The 17,899-nt window shown below is 53.5% G+C and overlaps 6 protein-coding genes across 6 annotated transcripts; 2 read left to right on the top strand and 4 right to left on the bottom strand.

Moving 5' to 3' along the window:
* Positions 1 to 608: 608 nt before the first annotated feature.
* AtWU_09648 (protein tyrosine phosphatase-like protein, PTPLA family protein) lies at positions 609 to 3,746 on the top strand (the record flags this gene model as incomplete). Its single annotated transcript, XM_035504754.1, has 4 exons — positions 609 to 838; positions 892 to 1,204; positions 1,252 to 2,897; positions 2,945 to 3,746. 4 exons carry the CDS (start codon positions 609 to 611, stop codon positions 3,744 to 3,746), a joined length of 2,991 nt encoding a protein of 996 aa, XP_035360647.1.
* A 733-nt stretch (positions 3,747 to 4,479) lies between these two features.
* AtWU_09647 (3'-5' exonuclease family protein) lies at positions 4,480 to 6,606 on the bottom strand (the record flags this gene model as incomplete). Its single annotated transcript, XM_035504753.1, has 1 exon — positions 4,480 to 6,606. The coding sequence occupies one exon, from the start codon at positions 6,604 to 6,606 to the stop codon at positions 4,480 to 4,482; it is 2,127 nt and encodes a 708-aa protein (XP_035360646.1).
* Positions 6,607 to 7,442: 836 nt separating this feature from the next.
* On the bottom strand, positions 7,443 to 9,101 carry AtWU_09646 (putative cyclin; the record flags this gene model as incomplete). The annotated part of the gene is made up of 1 exon (XM_035504752.1): positions 7,443 to 9,101. The coding sequence occupies one exon, from the start codon at positions 9,099 to 9,101 to the stop codon at positions 7,443 to 7,445; it is 1,659 nt and encodes a 552-aa protein (XP_035360645.1).
* A 943-nt stretch (positions 9,102 to 10,044) lies between these two features.
* On the bottom strand, positions 10,045 to 11,373 carry AtWU_09645 (ELL-associated factor; the record flags this gene model as incomplete). Its single annotated transcript, XM_035504751.1, has 1 exon — positions 10,045 to 11,373. The coding sequence occupies one exon, from the start codon at positions 11,371 to 11,373 to the stop codon at positions 10,045 to 10,047; it is 1,329 nt and encodes a 442-aa protein (XP_035360644.1).
* Positions 11,374 to 11,954: 581 nt separating this feature from the next.
* Positions 11,955 to 13,460, bottom strand: AtWU_09644 (Dor1-like family protein; the record flags this gene model as incomplete). The annotated part of the gene is made up of 1 exon (XM_035504750.1): positions 11,955 to 13,460. One exon carries the CDS (start codon positions 13,458 to 13,460, stop codon positions 11,955 to 11,957), a length of 1,506 nt encoding a protein of 501 aa, XP_035360643.1.
* Positions 13,461 to 14,287: 827 nt separating this feature from the next.
* On the top strand, positions 14,288 to 16,210 carry AtWU_09643 (acid phosphatase DET1; the record flags this gene model as incomplete). The annotated part of the gene is made up of 2 exons (XM_035504749.1): positions 14,288 to 14,302; positions 14,363 to 16,210. 2 exons carry the CDS (start codon positions 14,288 to 14,290, stop codon positions 16,208 to 16,210), a joined length of 1,863 nt encoding a protein of 620 aa, XP_035360642.1.
* Positions 16,211 to 17,899: the final 1,689 nt, after the last annotated feature.

Genomic DNA, 17,899 nt, shown 5'->3' with positions numbered 1-17,899 from the left:
TCGCCTCGGATTCGGGTCATGTCCAGTTTCGGCTCCACCGCTGAATCAGTGTCAATCCATGGGCGTCACTATGAATCAACCCTCTGTCGATCACTCGCTCGGCAAAGTCCACCATCCTTGTTATGCTGTCGAGCAGAGAATTTGCAGTAATGACAAGGAGGAACAGGACGCGAATGGCATCAGCATCAGCATCAGCATGAGTCCTGCATAACCTCCTTTTCCAGCTTATCTTCGGCAATCCTTCAGGCAAACACCTTCCGGACCCCCCGGACCATCCATGGAACGACCAACGGCCCTGGTTCAGATCAACCGATCTATTTAACTCTAATCGCGATAATAGCCACTCCTTTTGCGGCGCCACATATTTGCCCGCAGGGCCTTCAAATGCCAACCGGTTCCCCTCTTGATCGACGCCGGGCCTGTCAACCTCTTCTCTCGTGCATCCATTCCGTCTCCGTCGCTCGTTTCTTATTTGCATTGCATCCATCCCTTGCTTCTTTGCTTTCCCTTTCTCGACTCTCTTTTTTTTAAATCTCCTTTCTTTTCTTCCACCAGTCCTCATGCCCACGTGGGCCATTTAAAGCCAAGCAAAACAGCCCGAGGCCATCATGGCCGACGAACGAACCACGCAGGAATCCCCCCCGACATGGTCGGATTCGGACAGTGCTCCTCCCGTCATTGCTGAGAAGAAACGCCGGTTACCCCCGTTTCTGGACCATTTCAATGGTCGCGATCTCAAGATCTTCTTTCGATGCTGGGTCGCCGTCTGGGTGGCTTGTTTGTTGATCTTCATCCATCCCTCGCTGGAAAGCATCGGCACTGCAACCTTTTTCGCAGCGTATGCATCTGCCCCAAGGCATGGGTCGCATTGTTATGCTGAATATGATTTAGTCTCGTATTAATGTTTCTACCTCCATCCGGAATTGTATTCGTCTATCTTTTGGGTGCGCTGTCCTTGTTCATCGGTATCTGTCTGGCTTGGGCATGGGGCGTCATCACCATGAAGGCTGCTCAGGCAGCTAGACCAGCGGCCGAAACGCAGGCTAAAGTGGCCGCCCTGCAGCAGACGGCTGTGTCACAGGCCCAGAACTCGACCTCCTCCGCTACTGAAATAGCGCAGCGATTGGTTTACGAAGGGTACATGCTGGATGCGCGCGTCACTGCCGTGACCTTTTGCCTCATCTGCACTTTTGTTTATTTCATGGTAGGTAATTCTCCGATTAAGGGCAATGGGCTATACTGAATATACAGGCGCGTCTTCGGGCCAGCAATCCCAAAGCAACTTTGACGGCTATATTTGGCATTATCATCTCGGATCTATTCCTGAACTACACTCCGCTTCTGCCCTCTTTCTCAGGAACCCTGCCCCTAACTCTCGTCAAACCTGCCGCAATTGGGGTCGGGCTCGGCCTAGCATGCTCAATCCTTTTCTTTCCTCAATCGACATCGCATGTGGTTTTGGATAGTATGGAGGATATCGTCCGACTCCTCCAAGTTCCACTAGCAATGACAGCAAATACACTCTGCAAGAAGGAAGAACAACCGAATCCTGACGATCTGCGCATGACACAGGCTGGGATCATCCAGAAATATAAAAGCATGGAACCATCCTTGGCGTTTCTGCCTCTGGACTTTTCTGTAGGCTGTTGGGGAGCCGAAGATGTCGCCTCCTTCCAGGGCCCTTTGCGAGACGTACTAGTTGCAGTTTTATCCCTTCTCGACTTTCACATTGGCCGGATCGTGGGGGAGGCTCGCACGCAGGATGTGCTGCGTAAGTATGTTGATAAGACCCCGGACGAGGATGAGAAACATACGCGCGAGGTTGGCGCGCATCAGCTCACACAGCTTGCACAACTGCTGGATGGATTTCGCAGCCCGGATAGTCATCCGCTGCGCAAGGAGGTCGTCCAAGAGCTAGTCAAGACAAGCGCGACCGCCATAGATGCTTGTGCAGAGGGGCTGAGCGTCGTGCAAGAGTGTATACACCTGGTGAATTGTCGGCGCTGGTTCAAAAGGCCATCCCAAGCTGAACGTGAGCAGCTACAGCAACGCTGTGAGAAGGCACTTGAGGCATTAAGCAAGGCCCGTTCGGTCTTTATCAATGAAATGAGCGACATCCTGATCGGACAACACGAAAAACAGCCGGTTGACGAAGCCCATCACTTCCGGCCACTCATGTTCGTTTTAGTCTTCGAGGAACACATTTCCAACACCGTGCAGAAGACCGAGGCACTGCTCGCGCGGGTATCTACGGTCTTCCAAGAATCAACTAAGATCCGCGTTTACCTGCCAACCCGGTTCAGATACGCCGCATCATGGGCCTCCTCGAATGAAGTCAAGGCACCAGGGTCCGAGGGTACCGAAGACGATCCGGATCGCGTCAGCGCCGACGACATTACCAAAGCAGCACAAGAGAAGCTGCGTGTAACCCGCGGATTCCGCACGAAGCCACGCCCTCCTTTCAGTCGAGCCATCCTGGGAACCTACCACTGGTTTACCTGCGATGAAGGCCTGTATGCCATACGTATGGTTGTCGTCACAATCGCCCTGGGCATTCCGGGCGTGATCCCTCACAGTGCGGGTTTCTACTACCGTGCGAAGGGACTTTGGGCGCTGATCATGGGGCAGACGGGTCTGCTCGTGTACATGGCGGATTTTACCTTTTCCTTGATCGCAAGAGTCATTGGAACCGTCATCGGCGGAGTTTTGGGGCTGCTGGCTTGGTATATTGGCTCCGCAAATGGTCCGGGCAATCCGTATGGGCTGTCTGCTATCACCGCCGCAATCCTAGTCATTCTTGTCTGGATCAGACTATATCTGCCGCCGGCCCTGATGCAGGGAGGTATCATCGGTGGAGCCACATTTCTGCTAGTCATCGCGTATAGCTACGACGATACGTAAGTTTCCCTCAACCCTATCAAACCACCCACTAATAACTTTCCAGCCACATCCCCCAATACGGCAACCCAGGAGTAGGCTATAACGTCTTCTGGCGACGTCTACTCCTCGTCCTCGTCGGCGTCGCCGCATCCGCCATCCTGCAAACCCTCCCCCGGCCACCATCGGCCTCCCGACACGTTTGTAAAACCCTCTCCCGCGCCATGCGCACCCTATCCACGCACTACGCCCTCCTCCTCACCGTCTGGGCCCAAAACTCCACCGAAGGTAGGAGGCTCGCCGAACCTCTCTCCCTGCAACTCGCCGAAACGCTCGTCGCACTTGATGGACCCATCAAACTCCTCGGTTTCGAATTCTCCAGCTCGCGCTTCGACAGCGCATCCCTAGCTAAAGTAAACTCCCTCTGCCGTAGCCTCAACCGCCAGCTCAGCCGCCTCCTACTCCTCTCTTCATCCCTACCCCAGGAATTCCAAGAGCAACTAGCCCGTCAGACGGGGCTCCTGGACCACCGCCTCATCGGCCAAGTCATGGCGGTGATGGGTCTCTGCGAACAGGCCCTGAAAACGGGCGACGCGTTACCGGAGATCCTTCCGACGCCGTTGTTCAAGCAGGCAGTGGATAATTGGTCGAGAGGTCGACGTGGTCAGGAAGAGCAGGTTATTTCAGGGGACATGATGCGCGATGAAGGGTATAGACGTTTCTGTGTGGCTGCGAGTGCATACTTCGGGTTTTTGATCACGGTGGATGAGATGGTGCTGGTCGTGAAGGGGGTGTTGGGAGAGGCGCATTTGGTGGGGGGTTTGGGAAGTAGGGAAGGGGGGTGGTTGTTGGGGGATGTGGAGGTGTGAATGAAGAACCTTGATTTTTAATAGATTGGTGATAGTATAATGTTATAGAAAGGTTGAGTGAATATATATACAATACATGGGCACTATAAATGACATAGAAGCATGGAATACAAAGCAATATTAAAAATGAAGTAAACTTCATTTTAAATATTGAACATTCATTACGTCCGCCAGGCAAGAAGGGGGTATGTATGTATATGAGATTAGTAGATTTCAACCTACTTAACTTGAGTTTAACTTAAAACTTTACATACCTTTTTTTTTTTTTTTTTTTGTTCCCAACCCAAATTGGAACTCATTGTAAGTGTTTAGTTTAGTAGTATTTCTTCATGGTCATTGAATCTAGAATGGATGAACAGATAAGGTAACGTAATTCTTGGTTCATGTAAATCTGAGGAAGAAGTGACCTAGATTTCACCTTGCTCTACTGGTATTGCTTAGTTTTAACTATAATAGTCACGGATGTCTTAAATGAAGGGAGAACTAAAAGGTTGGTGGTGTTGGGAAGGTAGGAAGACTAGTTTAGATGAAGTGTGTTAAGAGGAAGCGATATAGATGTAATTGAGAATATGCATTTCGATTTAGAATAATCTATCCTAATAAAGATGATGATTATGATGTATCCACAAGGAACCAACCAATCCCTGTGCGATTGGTTCCGTCCTACCCAGTTTCATTTCGTCCCATCCGTAACGCCATATGTAACATAAACCAAAAGGATAACTGTCTAATGCTATGTTTCTTCATACGTCGAAGATGCAACTGGCATGCTGTATCCCGGCACATACGGTAATTCAGTAGTAGCCGTGTATAGAGGCACTATGGGTGTGGGTGCCGGCTCTGTCGGCTCTGCCGCCACCGCCGCGGTCACTGTGGGCAGGGAGGAGGATGGCAGTTGTCGCTCCGCCGGCCTGATAGGCATGGGAAGGCCGTCCCATCCAGTTGGTACGCTTTGCAGCTCCGTTTTGTACTTGGATAACCGATGGAATCGGTCTTGTACATTTCGCCACCGCCAGTCTGTCAATAGCGTGTCGTCTGTGAAGAGTGTGCCTAGCTTTGTCGCTTGCTCAAGTAGCCGGGCTAAGCCCTGCAGGATTTCCGGTTCCCAGCTTTGGAGTTGTTTGGGTGATATCAGGAAGAGCGCGTCGATGGCGCTGCCGCAGGCGGCCAGACCGGCCATGTAGGAGCGAACGCACGACTGAATGCTCGACCGAGGGAGCGCCTGAGTGGTGGAAACGTGGACGAGGACGGGAAAGCTGCGCGCAAAAAAGGCGAGACAGTCGGCGAGGTTCTGGACAAGATCGGCTGTGACCGGAATGGTTTCCATGCGGGGGAACAGCAGGTGGATGAGCAAAGTGCGGTACGCGGTGAGGATCCATGTCTGGGCGACCTGGTCTTCCATATTGGCTTCAATGATCTGCACGTTGCGCGCCAGGACAGCGCGGGCCTCGTTACACAAATTGCCAATGTCGACCTTGTAGAGCTGGATGTTGCGCAATTGCTCGTGTAGCTGACTTTGCCAGGAGTGGTGGGGATGAGCTATGGGTGACGTAGGCCCGCTAGCCTGACGCGGGTAGATTGAGTTGAGGTGAACAGCCGCGGAGGTGATGTGACTGATGGTCCAGATTTCCTGGATCCAGGCCCACTGGTGAGGAAGCGTGGACAAGTTGTCGGCCGCCTTGTCGAGTCGTAACACCAAGGACGCGTCCTTGTTCATGGGCGGATGCTCATACATCATCGCGAGCGCTGGCAGACTGTCATCTACAATCCCCAAATGTGTAAAATACCAGACCATCAACGCGAGAGTCATCCACCCCAGGATGTGCATCATCTCCAACTCGATCTGAACTAGGTCGACGCCGTTGATCTGTCGGGCATCGCGTGAGGACCGGGCCAAGGTGTCCATTGTGAGCCGTGTTACGGTACGGTTCGCGTATATGCTGTAGGACATTGCTCGGATAATGTTTCCCTGACATGTCTCGTGCCAGGCCAGCAAGCTGAGAGCCTGCGCGGTCGACAAGTCGGCTGCCGCCGTCGAAATATATTGTAGGCGAGACGACGCCCAGTGCAGAAGTTGCTCGGATTCCACCTGAGCGTCTGTATCCTCCAACTCCTGCAGACCGCCCCCTAGCACGACGGCCAGGAGTAGGGGATCGTAAGAGTTGCTGCGGATATCACGCAGCAGCAGCGTCTTGGAAAGGGCCATGGACAACGGATGTGCGCCAAACCACACATCTAGAATCTGGGTGATGCGGTATCCGTTGTATGCGGCCAGCGGCGCCGGCTCGAGCGCAGGGGACGGTTCGGGGGGAGTGCTGGACGCCAGGTTGGCTCGGAAGAATTGGCTCTGGTTAGCGAAGAATGCAAGGCAGTCGAGCCCGCTGAAACGGGCCACTGTAGCGTCGATAATATCCTGGGTCAGCACCATGATGAGCTCGCGACAGCCCAGCTTAGCCGGCTGCTGGCGAGGAGAACCAGCCTGGCTCCATGGAATCCCGTCGACCCTCTGACCTTGTAGCTTCTCCTGCATCTCGGCCGTCACCTCAGATAGAGCATCGGCAACGCTCTTGAGACGCGGCGAGAGGAGCTGGCCGGCCGTGGCGGACGACGGACTCGAAGGGGATGTCCAGGGAGCCTGTTTTGTGGCGGGCTCGGGCCCCGGCTGGCCAGCTACCAGGCGGCCGGTGGTGCGCGCCCCGGAGACCCAGGGACGGCCTTTGGGGCCGCCCTGGTCATAGACACATTCGATCTGGCGATCCTTGCAGGCGCTACAGACGCTGGCGCCAGAGCAGCGGAGCTTGCGACTGCGGCAAAAGCGACAGCTGCGTCGCCGGTCCGTTGTCGCGGGAGCCGGGTGCATCTTGGCTTCGACAGGGGAGCGATGTGGCCATAACGGGGTGCCCATTGGCTAGTTCAACTGACGCTGACGGACGGGCAGCTCGAAAGTTTCTCGTTCGCCCGAAGAAAGAAGATGATGGCAAGAGGGTTTTGTTGGCTGGGTGGCCAAGCCGACATTCTCTCCATGAACTTTGATTCCCAAGACGCAGGGCGGGTCGTGATGTCAAGCATTCCCAACAGCACATATGAGAGTCCAGTGGGTGCTGCTAGGCTTCAGCCAGCCACGGCGGACAAAGAATCCGGCCGGTATGTCTCTTGCCAAATGCCAAAAGTCCACCTGCAGTGTTGCTTGACTCGCCTTGGGTTGTCGGAGCCATCCCATTGGGACCTTGACGGCAAGTCCGGCTGCAAGGGGGTTGTTGCGCAACCATGGTTGCTCCCCTGTCATAGGCCAGCCCGGGTAGCCCTCCGGAGATGGAAATTGTGATCAAGGGCTTCTGTCCACGATGATCGCTCTAAATTCAACGGTAGAAGATATAGATTAACTACAGATCTGGCGTGTTTCCTGGGGCTCAATCCTACCCCCTTATCATTCCTTATCTCCCTCAAGAGTTTATTTCATCTTCGTCCCCTCGTCTCTCTGTGTCTCTGTATGTGTCTCTCACTCTGTGGAGGTGTTCGTGCCCTTGCAGATGCGCTCAGCCTCCCAGTCCTCATCGGAGGATAATGAGGAATGTGTCGGGTGCATTTTCCGACGCCCCCGGCCGAGACGCCCCCGGCCGAAATAAGTTATGTATGTAGGTGTCAGGCTCCATCTTTCATGAATGGGCTCGTTCGTCTCATTCAAAGGTGAAACCATCATAGCTCGCCCTCCTCGCTGCCACCTCCCTCGTCCTCCGGTTCCGGGGCCTGAGGCGGCTCGGGTTGCGACGGCGGACAGGATTCTTCTTCCGGAGGTGGCGGCGGCGGGAGATGCTGAGGTGGTGGATGTGGATGGGTATCCTCCTGCGACGGTAGCTGGCCTCCTGTGGACATGGACGGTCGTCGCCGTCGCCCCGAGTCGGCCTCAGCCTCCCAATCGCCCCGATGCCGTTCCTGAGGTCGTCGTTCCGCCCTGCCAGGCCCACCGCCCTGGGTGGGCATGTTCTGTTGCACGATCTCGTCAATCCGTTGCTGAATCGGATCGACAGGTGGCCCTGGAGGCCCACCCCCGGGCCGGCTGCCGCTGTCCCGTCGAGGGTAAGGCCGGGGAGGCGGTGGTAAGGGATGCGTATGTCTGGTCGCAGGGATTGGGTGCGAATGATGTGCTGGAGGGGGGTGCCCGTTCGCAGAAGGGCGGTCGTGGGAGAAGGCCGGCCCGCCGCTAGGGAGAGGCGCCTTTGGAATACGAGATGACGGGACTCGGTCAGCCGATGCTCCTACTGAGTCCCTCCGGGGTCGTTTTGGGGATGGGGCCCCGTTCTGCGTCGCTGGCCCTGCCTCTAACAGGGGTATCGAGTCGGCCAAAGGGCGTGGGGGCTTCGTTTCATCGTCGGGGTCCCGCGAGCGCTTCCGACCGTTGACAGCGTCTGCCTCATGCCCGGAATCGATGGAGCGTGTCGTGTTGTCCGCCGGGCCATCCACGCGCGGGATCCTGGTCTTCTCAGTACCCTCGTCTGTGCTGATGGGGTTGGTCAAGTAGTACAGGCCGTTTCGATGCGCGGCGTTATTCTCATACAGCTTTGCCATGCGCATACACGCGCGACGCACCTGGGTCAAGTCCACCTCGAGCTGTTCCCACCACGGCCGGCCCAGCACATCGTCTTCAAAACCAATGTCACAGTGCTGGGCCGCCGCGTACAGTGCGGCGGCCGCAATGATGCGGGCGGTAAACTGCAGGCACAGCACCGTGTATCCGGAATCGTTGACGAAGGCCCATGCGACGTTACGGAGCGGCTTGTTGTCTTGCATGCGGAAGAAGCAGATGAAGTCATAGAGGATGCGATACGGTTGCTCGAGCTGCAGATCGAAGCACAGCGCTTCCAGTAGAACATCTTCGTGTACCAGAATGGTATCGCGCCAGCGCCAAAACTCCTTAGACTGTTCATCCACCACCATGTTCGGCTGCTTCTGTCCCACCCGGCAGCATGCTACCACCAACTCTTTCATCCGTCGTACGTTCTCCTCCACCTTTGTAGCCAGGAACAGAGCCGCCGCGGCTGTCGTGTAAGGGTGAATGCCCGGTCGTTGAGGTAAGTCGACCATACTGTGTCGCATATAGAATCGGTGCAAATAAACGGCGGCCGTTGCGAGCGTAAGTTGCGGTAGCTTCAGCATGATTCCTACCTGGTTAATAAAATTGACACCTTTGCTGCGGCTCATATGCTCGGCCTCCAGAGCCATGCCATCTAGCTGCGATGGCGTCCGTGTAAGCTCCTCATCGGTGAAGATCCAATGCGCTTGGGTTGCAAGGAGGACGGGATTCGACGGGGCAGGAACCGGCGGGAGTTCGGAAGGATGGGCTGCGGAAGACGCCATCGGGGACAGGTGGAAGCGGAAGCGATGAACTTGGAGGTTTGAGTCTTGGGTAGCGAGCTGTGTGAGAGACTCTACTATCCCCAGCAAACTTGGGAAGAAAGCAAAGCTGCCAGTGAGAACAGAGGAAGGCCTAGGAGCTCGCGTCGACCCGAGGCCGAAGTGAAAGAGACAACAGAGGGATCCACTCAGACTAACTGATCGCGCACAAAGGGCCAGCTGGGACCAGCGCAGTGAAACGGCCTCCTGCTAGTCTGTAGTTTGTCCTACTTTAGTTCCGATCACCCAGAGTCCTGAGATTACCGAGGCGTGTTAATCATCGCGGGAGAGGCCACTGCATCGCATGCATCGGAAGCCGGTGATTCGGGAAGCCAATCGCACCCACAGGATGTCCGGACCAGGTGAGAAGGAGGATTGGGAAGTCACAATTGTCAGAAAAGCCGGCGGAGGCGGGCAGAAGATTCGGAAATAGAGGGAGAGGAGGGCGATGGGAGGCAGCTAGTTCTGAGTGCAACGGAGAGAGAGAGAGCAAGAAGAAGAGAGAGAGAGAGAGAGAGACTCCTTTCTCACTTGGGACTTTCCTTTTCCTTTTGCTGTGGCACTTTTTGGCGACTGACCGCCCAGCCAATGACCGCCGGCTTTTCGGATCATCCCGTTATTCCGGGCCCCAGGGATCGTCGCTTCGCTTTTCGGAGAGATTCACATCTATATTTTTGGCGTATTATCATTATCATTATCATGGCTATTATTAATGTTATTGTCATTGTTATTGCTGTTATCATATTATACGACGAAGTTCCCTGGTATTCTGAACCTTGCCCGTGATTAAAACTCCGAATGGCGCCTTGCTTTGCTGGTATATACGCAAACACGGGGGAACCATGCCCCCAAAGAGAAATACGAGAGATATTAGCAAACATGCTACACGGTAGACCCTTCCACCCCCTTATTCCTCCTCACTGACTTCGCTCTCATCCTCACTGGCCATATGATACTGCTGCGACACCGCTTGCGTGGAAATTGGCTGACTCCGGTCGTCTTCCTGTACATCCTCCTCAAACGCCGCCTCCATCTCCGCCGCGAGAGGATCATCATCAACCTCCAGCTCCTCCTCATCCAACCCGGGCTCCAGGTTTAGGCCGCTCGAGGCCACCGGCGCTCCTCCGTGGCCAGCCGGAGAGGGGAGCCGTAGGTCCTCAATATCCTCATCCTCCTCCTGGTCCTCGTCCTCATCCCGGTGCCCTTCTTCATCCGCCGGGGTGTTGTTCGAAGAGAAGTATGCGGGATTGACCCGGAAGGGACGAGCAGGCGGCGGAGAGCCCATATCAATGATGAGATCGCCGTCGATGATGATATTTGAGCCCGGTGATGGAACTGCCTTTTGAGAAGAGACAGCACCCAGGCCCGTGTCGGACGGCGAGGAATTAAATGTCTCCACTAAAGGCTCCTCCTCGACCTCTGCCTTCCGCTCCTCCCTTGGCTGCACAGGACGTGGCGGAGACCTGGGCCGTGGCCGAGCAGCCGCCGGTTTAGGAGGCTTGACCCCGTCTGGCTTCTTCTTCTTTGCGTTCACAGGCTTCGTCCGGCTCTCCGGGGGTGGTTGAGGGCTAAGCATGGACCTGGTAGCGGACATCAACGGAGTATCGAGCTTGCTGGTGTAGGAGGGGGGTTCTGGTGTCTTGTCCGAGCCCGACTTGTCATCGTCCGCATTCTCCTTGGGGAGGAAGTGCCGGTAGTCATAGGGATTGCTGTCGTCAGCAGGGCCATCATCATTACCGCTGGCATTGTCCATGCCCCGATCATCACCCGACCCATGGTCCTCTTCCTGCAAAGTGCGTAGCTGCTCATATTGCTCTAGCACCTGCTTCTGGGATTTGGCCGGAGCAGACCGGAGGTTGAAGTTCAGCTGCGTTGAAACCGGCTCCAAGACAAACACTTTCCGCGCCGCGTCAAAGACTAGCACCAAATTATGTTCCCCAGCATCCGAGACAGCTTGTGTTGGGTCAACACTGCCTTGGTATGAATAGGTCAGGACATTATCGGCGTTGGGTGCTTTATCGGTGATTGTGAGGTTGTAGCGATCGCGGGACTGTCGGGCTCGGGTGATGCGTTGCCGTGCGGTCGCTGACTTGGTCTTATAGTTATATTGGATATTGACCAGCTGCGACTGTGGCGAGCTGGATTTACCATTGAGTCGATCACCCAGCACGATGGGATACTCAGCCTGTTTGGTCGGGTCGATCAACCCGCCGGTAGACAAAGCGGGGGCCGCCATCCAGACGAGGTGCAGGATCAGGGTTAGAGAGAGGATATATTGAAGAGGAACGGCCGCTATTCTTCAGATAGCTTTAGTGCACGCTTTCAGAGAGAAATCTTCATTGCTGAGAAGAATGCGGTGTCTAAAACGCCAGCAGGCCCTGTACGCAAGGGAGAACGTCACACAGCAGCAGCAGCGGCGGCGGCAATCGAAGGGGCCAATGCGACCGGCAAGCCAGCACCGATCATGAAGCAACGGCTGTGTCGAAGCACTAAGAAACCAGGGATGTATATATAAGGGAAAGTTCTGTAAGAATATCCCCAGGAAAAGATACAGAGAAAAATGGGGAAAAGTAGACCAAGGATGTTGCCGAAAGCAAGTCTTGAGGGAGAAGGAGAGGTGAGGAGGGAGGATGAGATGAGATGACGGCCGGACCAGCAACCCGGGCGGAGGCCTTGCTCCATCCGGTTAGTGCCGCCCGGGGAGGCCCGAACTTCCCCTTTTGAAAGGGACGAGCCAAAGCAAATGCCGTCTCCAAGAATAGCACTTTGCACAGCCTGTGGGAGAAGTGGTGAAAGATTCTTTAGGGCATCTACCACTCAAATATCTCCTTGCAGGGGCAAGGCTTGTCGCGACGAATGTCCTTTGGCCGAGGACCCGGGAGTTGCACCTCCTGTCAGCTGCTCTAGGCGTCCTGCCAAGGCTCTGTGTTTCCGAGTCACTTCCTCCCATTCATAGGCCAAGTCATCGTCATCGGCATCGTCGTCCTCTTGCTCCTCATCCGCTGCCTCGCTGAGCTCGGTCAGAATCATGCCAAAATCACCACCCAGTCGACCCAAGCTGGCAGCACAGTACAACACCTGGGTCAGGAGACTCTCTCGGGAGCTTTTATCCCGGACGTTGGGGAGATAGGTGCGCAAGGTGTCCGTCAACAATTGTATTAGGTGCATTGGGAAGGTAGCAAGTGCCGGTGGAAGACACTGGAGTGGATCCTCTGGGTGAGAGGGTCGCGATGCCGCAGCTTTGAGCCGCGCATCGATGCCCCGTAAGCCGGTCACGGCGAGCTCTGACTCCGATTGATCTGGAGTGAAGATGTTCTTGTAGAGAGAGACGATTGCAAAGCTCTGCTCGCGAAAGATCTCGATATACCGTTTCAGATACTTCTCCGTCTGGTGTCCTTCGGACCAGGTTCCCGTCGCCCCATTCTTCTTGTCTGTGTTTGGAGCCCTGCGCTGTGTCTCCTGATCGGCCAGCTCCCGTAGAGGATCCAGAGCTTCTAGCATCGTGATCAAATTCGCCAGCCTGCAGATCAGGAAAATAGCCCCCAATGCGCCCTCCGCCGCAGCCGGTGATCCTTCGTGGTGGAGGTTATCCAGTTCCGGTGCCACCCTACGCAGCCAACCCACCGTCCTCATAGCAGCTGCTAGTCGCAAGTTCTGTGCCCGAAGACCTGCGATCAGATTCGACGTCATGTCCTTCATAGCATCCTCGGCTTGGGAGACTACATCTTTGATGAGCGGCGAATCGGGATAGAGTGTTTGTAACCGCTTGATATGCGCGTACAGATCCAATGCCGTAGAATACGTCGTGGAGACCGAGCTGCCCGTCGTTGCCGAATTAGCGGCCGCGGAAGAGACAGCTGTTGCGAGCAGCGTGGGGAGCTCGAGGATATCGGACAGCCGGTCGACGTTCCGCGCCAGCTGCATCACCTTCTTCCGTTGCTCTAGAGCGACATTCTCCGCTGCTCGGCTGTATTTGGACGAGAATCGGACTGCCTCTTCATCGAGTTTTGGGACCGCATCTCGCAGTTGCTGTGCGTTCCGGGCCAACTGGGGGATGGACGCGCGGAGATTGGACAGGCCATCTGCGGAGGTGACAAAGGCCTTGTGGGAGCGATTCGACAGAGCTTGCAGCGACAGAAGGGTAGAATGAGAGGACTGAGTTAGGGATTGAGGTTCCGTGGACTGTAATGCTTGGAGAGAGAGCGTAGGGAGACGATTCAGGTATTGAGCGGTGGTTGTATCGCGATCCGGATCGGAGAGGGCGGTGGCAGCCTTCGTCGAGGCCAGATGAGGGGCTAGAAGATCATATAGATAATCGGCCATCGTGAGAGTCGGCTTCTTCGTTGCTGAGAGCCGGGATGGTCGGCAATGGAGGGTAAAGGGGAGCGTGGAAGCGGGCGATGATGAGCAGGAGGGCGAAACAAGGCCAGATTTAGCTGTGCCGAACAGTACTACTGCTCCGTACGGCGACCTCGGCGACAACTGGCGAAGGGCCATCCCTCTCTTTTTTTTTTTTTTCTGGATTAGCTAGGTGCTAGATAGATACTGTATTGAGGTCACAAATGAGAAGGTACATTATTTTATTTTAGGACTACCTCAAATTTACTCAATTATATAAAGCTAATCAAGGTCCGTAAGGAACGGGGATTCCTAAACCATTACTATGTGAGAGATGCTATGGAAGGATGTACCCTTTTGATTACAGGCCGGTAATCGAGATGGTAATACGTGATACCAAACGGTAACAAACCCGACCAGCACCGACTGACATCATGCGCTGTGCTAACCTGATCGGGCGATTTCTAGATGCCTGGGGCCAATGGCAGTGCTGGATTTGGCAATTCTCCCCTACTCCGCAATCATCTCTCCTCTTTTCTCTCCTCCTTTCGAGTCCCAAGTCACTGACTCGTCTCATCCCTCTTTCATCTCTTCTTCTTTTCGCGGTCGCTTCCTCTATCCCGTTACTACATCTTGCTGGCCTGTGTGTTTTGTGCTTCAGTAACCTGATCGCTAGCCTACATACATACATAAGGTCGTTATCGCGGTGGGCCTGTCTTACTGATCTAGCATCGTAGCGCTTTCTTTTTCCCCTCAACCCCACTTCCACCCAACTACTTCTGCATGCAACAGTAGATATCTAGTAAGTAATCATGGGCAAGCCGCGGGTCAGTTATTCCTCTCCCCGAAACTGTCACTGTCTTCGGTACAATGTCTCACTCTGACAGATGATCATCTTGATCCGCCATGCCCAATCGGAAGGAAACAAGAACCGAGAAATCCATCAGACTATCCCCGACCACCGCGTGAAACTCACCCCCGAAGGACACCGTCAGGCGCAGGAAGCTGGCTCCCGTCTGCGCACCCTTCTACGACCGGATGATACCATTCATTTCTTCACCTCCCCATACCGTCGCACCCGAGAGACCACGGAGGGTATTCTACAGTCCCTGTCCTCAGATTCCCCGGCCCCGTCCCCTTTCCCAAGACATACCATCAAGGTCTACGAAGAACCCCGGCTGCGGGAGCAAGATTTCGGGAACTTTCAACCATGTTCAGCCGAGATGGAGCGTATGTGGCTCGAAAGGGCAGACTACGGTCACTTCTTCTACCGAATTCCCAACGGTGAATCTGCTGCCGATGCCTACGACCGCGTCAGTGGGTTCAACGAGTCGCTGTGGCGTCTGTTCGGAGAGGACGACTTCGCCAGTGTCTGCGTGCTCGTTACGCACGGATTGATGACGCGGGTTTTCCTCATGAAATGGTACCATTGGAGTGTGGAATACTTCGAAGATCTCCGCAACATTAACCACTGCGAATTCGTCATTTTGAAACTCAACCCAGACAACGGGAAATACGTCCTCCAGAATCAGCTACGTACCTGGTCCGACCTGCGGAAGGAGAAAGAGGAAGAGCGGCAGCGTGAGCGGGCAGCCAAAGGACTGGATCCAGTGCAGCCAGCACCACCAGAGACGTCAGTCCCTATCCGTCGCAAATGGGGTGGCTGTCCTGATGGATGCAATCACGGCGTCCGAAGACGAAGTTCTCTACGTACGCCTCGTGCACACAACGCAGACCATCCAAAGCATCAGCATGACCCTCAGCCGAGGGAGACAACAACACACAATGCTACACACAACCACAGATCTCACGGGAACCAAAACGGCCACCCAAGACCAGTCCCGGCTGGAACGGGGACAGCCACTCCGGTTGACCAGCAGATGCTCAGAGCCCCGGAGCCAGCTTTGGGAGATCGTTCTATCGATGCAAGGCCTCTTGAAAGGACCCTGCCTTCCCCAGCTCCGCAATACGAGTTCGAAGGTGTACAGCTTGAAACCACGTCCACCTCTCAAGTAACTTTCCCGACACCCGTTGCATCCACCACCACTATCAGTCACCTGAGCCAACCAACCTCAAACCTCAGCCCGATACCCCGCCGCCCTGGCCTCGCTCATCTCCACCGTGACAGCGAAGACCACCTCCTCCATCCTCCGAACTGCAACTACGCTTACATCCATCTCGTTGGCCGCGACGGTGGCGGTTCCATGAGCGGCGCAAACAGCCTCGCCCCGTCGGAGGACGAACGCGAAGAGAAGCCTCGCCCCAACATGCACGCTTATACCCATAACCACAAACAGACACATTCCCGCCCTAAACCGACACCCTCTGCCCATCAAGTTAGACCATCTCAAGACCTAGATAACGACGGCGACGACGAAAGCAGTTCCAAGCAGGCTGCGCGACCCCGACGTACCCGATCCCACAGCCACCATGTCCGAAACCCTCCGGGCCTAGCACGCCAAACCCTGAGCAAGCAAGTCGCCAACGCCCTCAACCAGGATCGAGCAGGCCAAGATAGATTAGATGATGAACCTCTCCCCAACAATCCTCCAACTTCGAAAGCCGAGAAGCAGCAAGTGGACGACCACAACCGTGAAGACAGCCTTTACGATGATCACGATCATGAACACTATCACCATCACGGCGACGATGAAGAGGACGATTACAACGAAGAAGACGCCTCGTTCGAAGCTGAAAGAAAACACGACCAGAGCATAAGGGGGAGTGTATACTAGCACAGGACTACGGGCAAATTCTTTTTTTTTTCTTCTATACCCATATACAAGCAAACATACAAGACAAATCAACCTGCCTATCCTACACCCTCACACCATCGCAGTACATTAGAACCCGTACATATAACCTTCTAACCCCTTTCACACTCATGTGGTTAAAACCTAGATTTCCTCCTTCATGATGTATGTACAACCCACGTCAAACATGCCACATCCGCCAACAATCTATCGACTTACCATCTATTCAATGAATGAATGAACACGCACATCGACAGATAGATACATACCCCAGGGCAACCAATCAATCCAATAAATTCCAATTATCCTAATACTACATAACATACTAAATATCCTTCCTATCTTATTGTTCCCTCTCATTTAAGTTTACTTACTTTATTTTCGCATTAGATTCACGGTACTAGAGTTCTACTCAAATCTGTACTTGCGTTTTCATTGTGGTTTTTTATTTTTTATTTTTTATTTTTTTTATTTTTATTTTCTTCAAGTTGACTACTTTCTACAGAGAATTAGAGGACAGATGTCAATACATTTTTTGTCATTATTTCGTTATGGGTATCATTATACTTTTTTATTTTGTGTTTTGCTGTGAAAAAGAAGATCAGTAACAAGACCTTTGTTTTGTTTCTTTAAAGGTTTCATCAAAGTCAGTGGGAGCGACTAATTAGTTCAAAGATCAGTGAAAATACACCTTTCCTCGATGAGAAAAAGGTGGAAAGGTAAAAGAAGAAATGTGACAGAGGTTTTACATATACAGGAGTTACTTGGGATGGAATAATGGAGAGCAGTATATATCAAATGGGATCCCTGTGCTTTTTTTGTAAGGGAAGCTCGAAATGTCTTTGTCCCATATTTCTTGTGAATGGTGATAGAAAAGTAGTGAAAGAATCTAACTTACATTCAGGGAATGAGCAGTGAGAAAAGATAAAAAAGGAAGCCACACAAGAGGGTGTTATAATCACCGGGAGGGGAATAAGACAAGACAAAAGAGTAAATGTAAAACAAGGGGCATAAGGGGAGTATCACTTTTCAAATGCCTCACCAATGGTTTGAGGGTCGGGCGGAATAAACAAACATGCAAAATGGAAAAGGTCATCGAAGGTAAAGCGAACAAATAATGGTAATGTTACAACCGAGAGCGCACCTCCACAAACACGAAGCTGCAGTAATGTACTCTGGTCGCATCACGAAAAGTAAAAGAGGATCTGTCGACCGGAACAGATGAGTATGAGAAAGAAGAGAAAAAAGAAACAGATTAAAGGCAACCGAACAAAAAAAGACAAGGTATTAACGCCACGGGACTCAAGTGGAGCGTGCGTGAGAAGAAAGCCAAATGTACCAACTTGACAAGCGTCAAGGAACACAACACAATCTATGAGTAACAGTCGCCAGATGAGATGCCCAAATCCAGAGAAAATGAGGAAAGATCGAACAGGTCAAAGAGGGAGGATGGAGAAGGCAACGGCGAAGCACAGGCGAAAACGCAGAGAGAAACAATCGTAATTGTCGTGACATCTGACTCCAGAGCTTCAGCGCAAGGAATCTCTTGGAAGAACTTTTCGACACGATGAGAGGAGTGTTTCGTAAGAAACAAGTCGTATCGAGATAGGAAAGCGAAAGGCAAAGAAAAGAAGAAAGGAAGATAGTGTCACATCGTGCAGAAAATGCGCA

Source organism: Aspergillus tubingensis (genome assembly GCF_013340325.1).
Source record: "Aspergillus tubingensis WU-2223L DNA, scaffold_11, whole genome shotgun sequence".
Taxonomy (NCBI): domain Eukaryota; kingdom Fungi; phylum Ascomycota; class Eurotiomycetes; order Eurotiales; family Aspergillaceae; genus Aspergillus; species Aspergillus tubingensis.
Note: the sequence above shows the minus strand (reverse complement) of the source record. Positions and strands in the feature narration are given on the sequence as shown.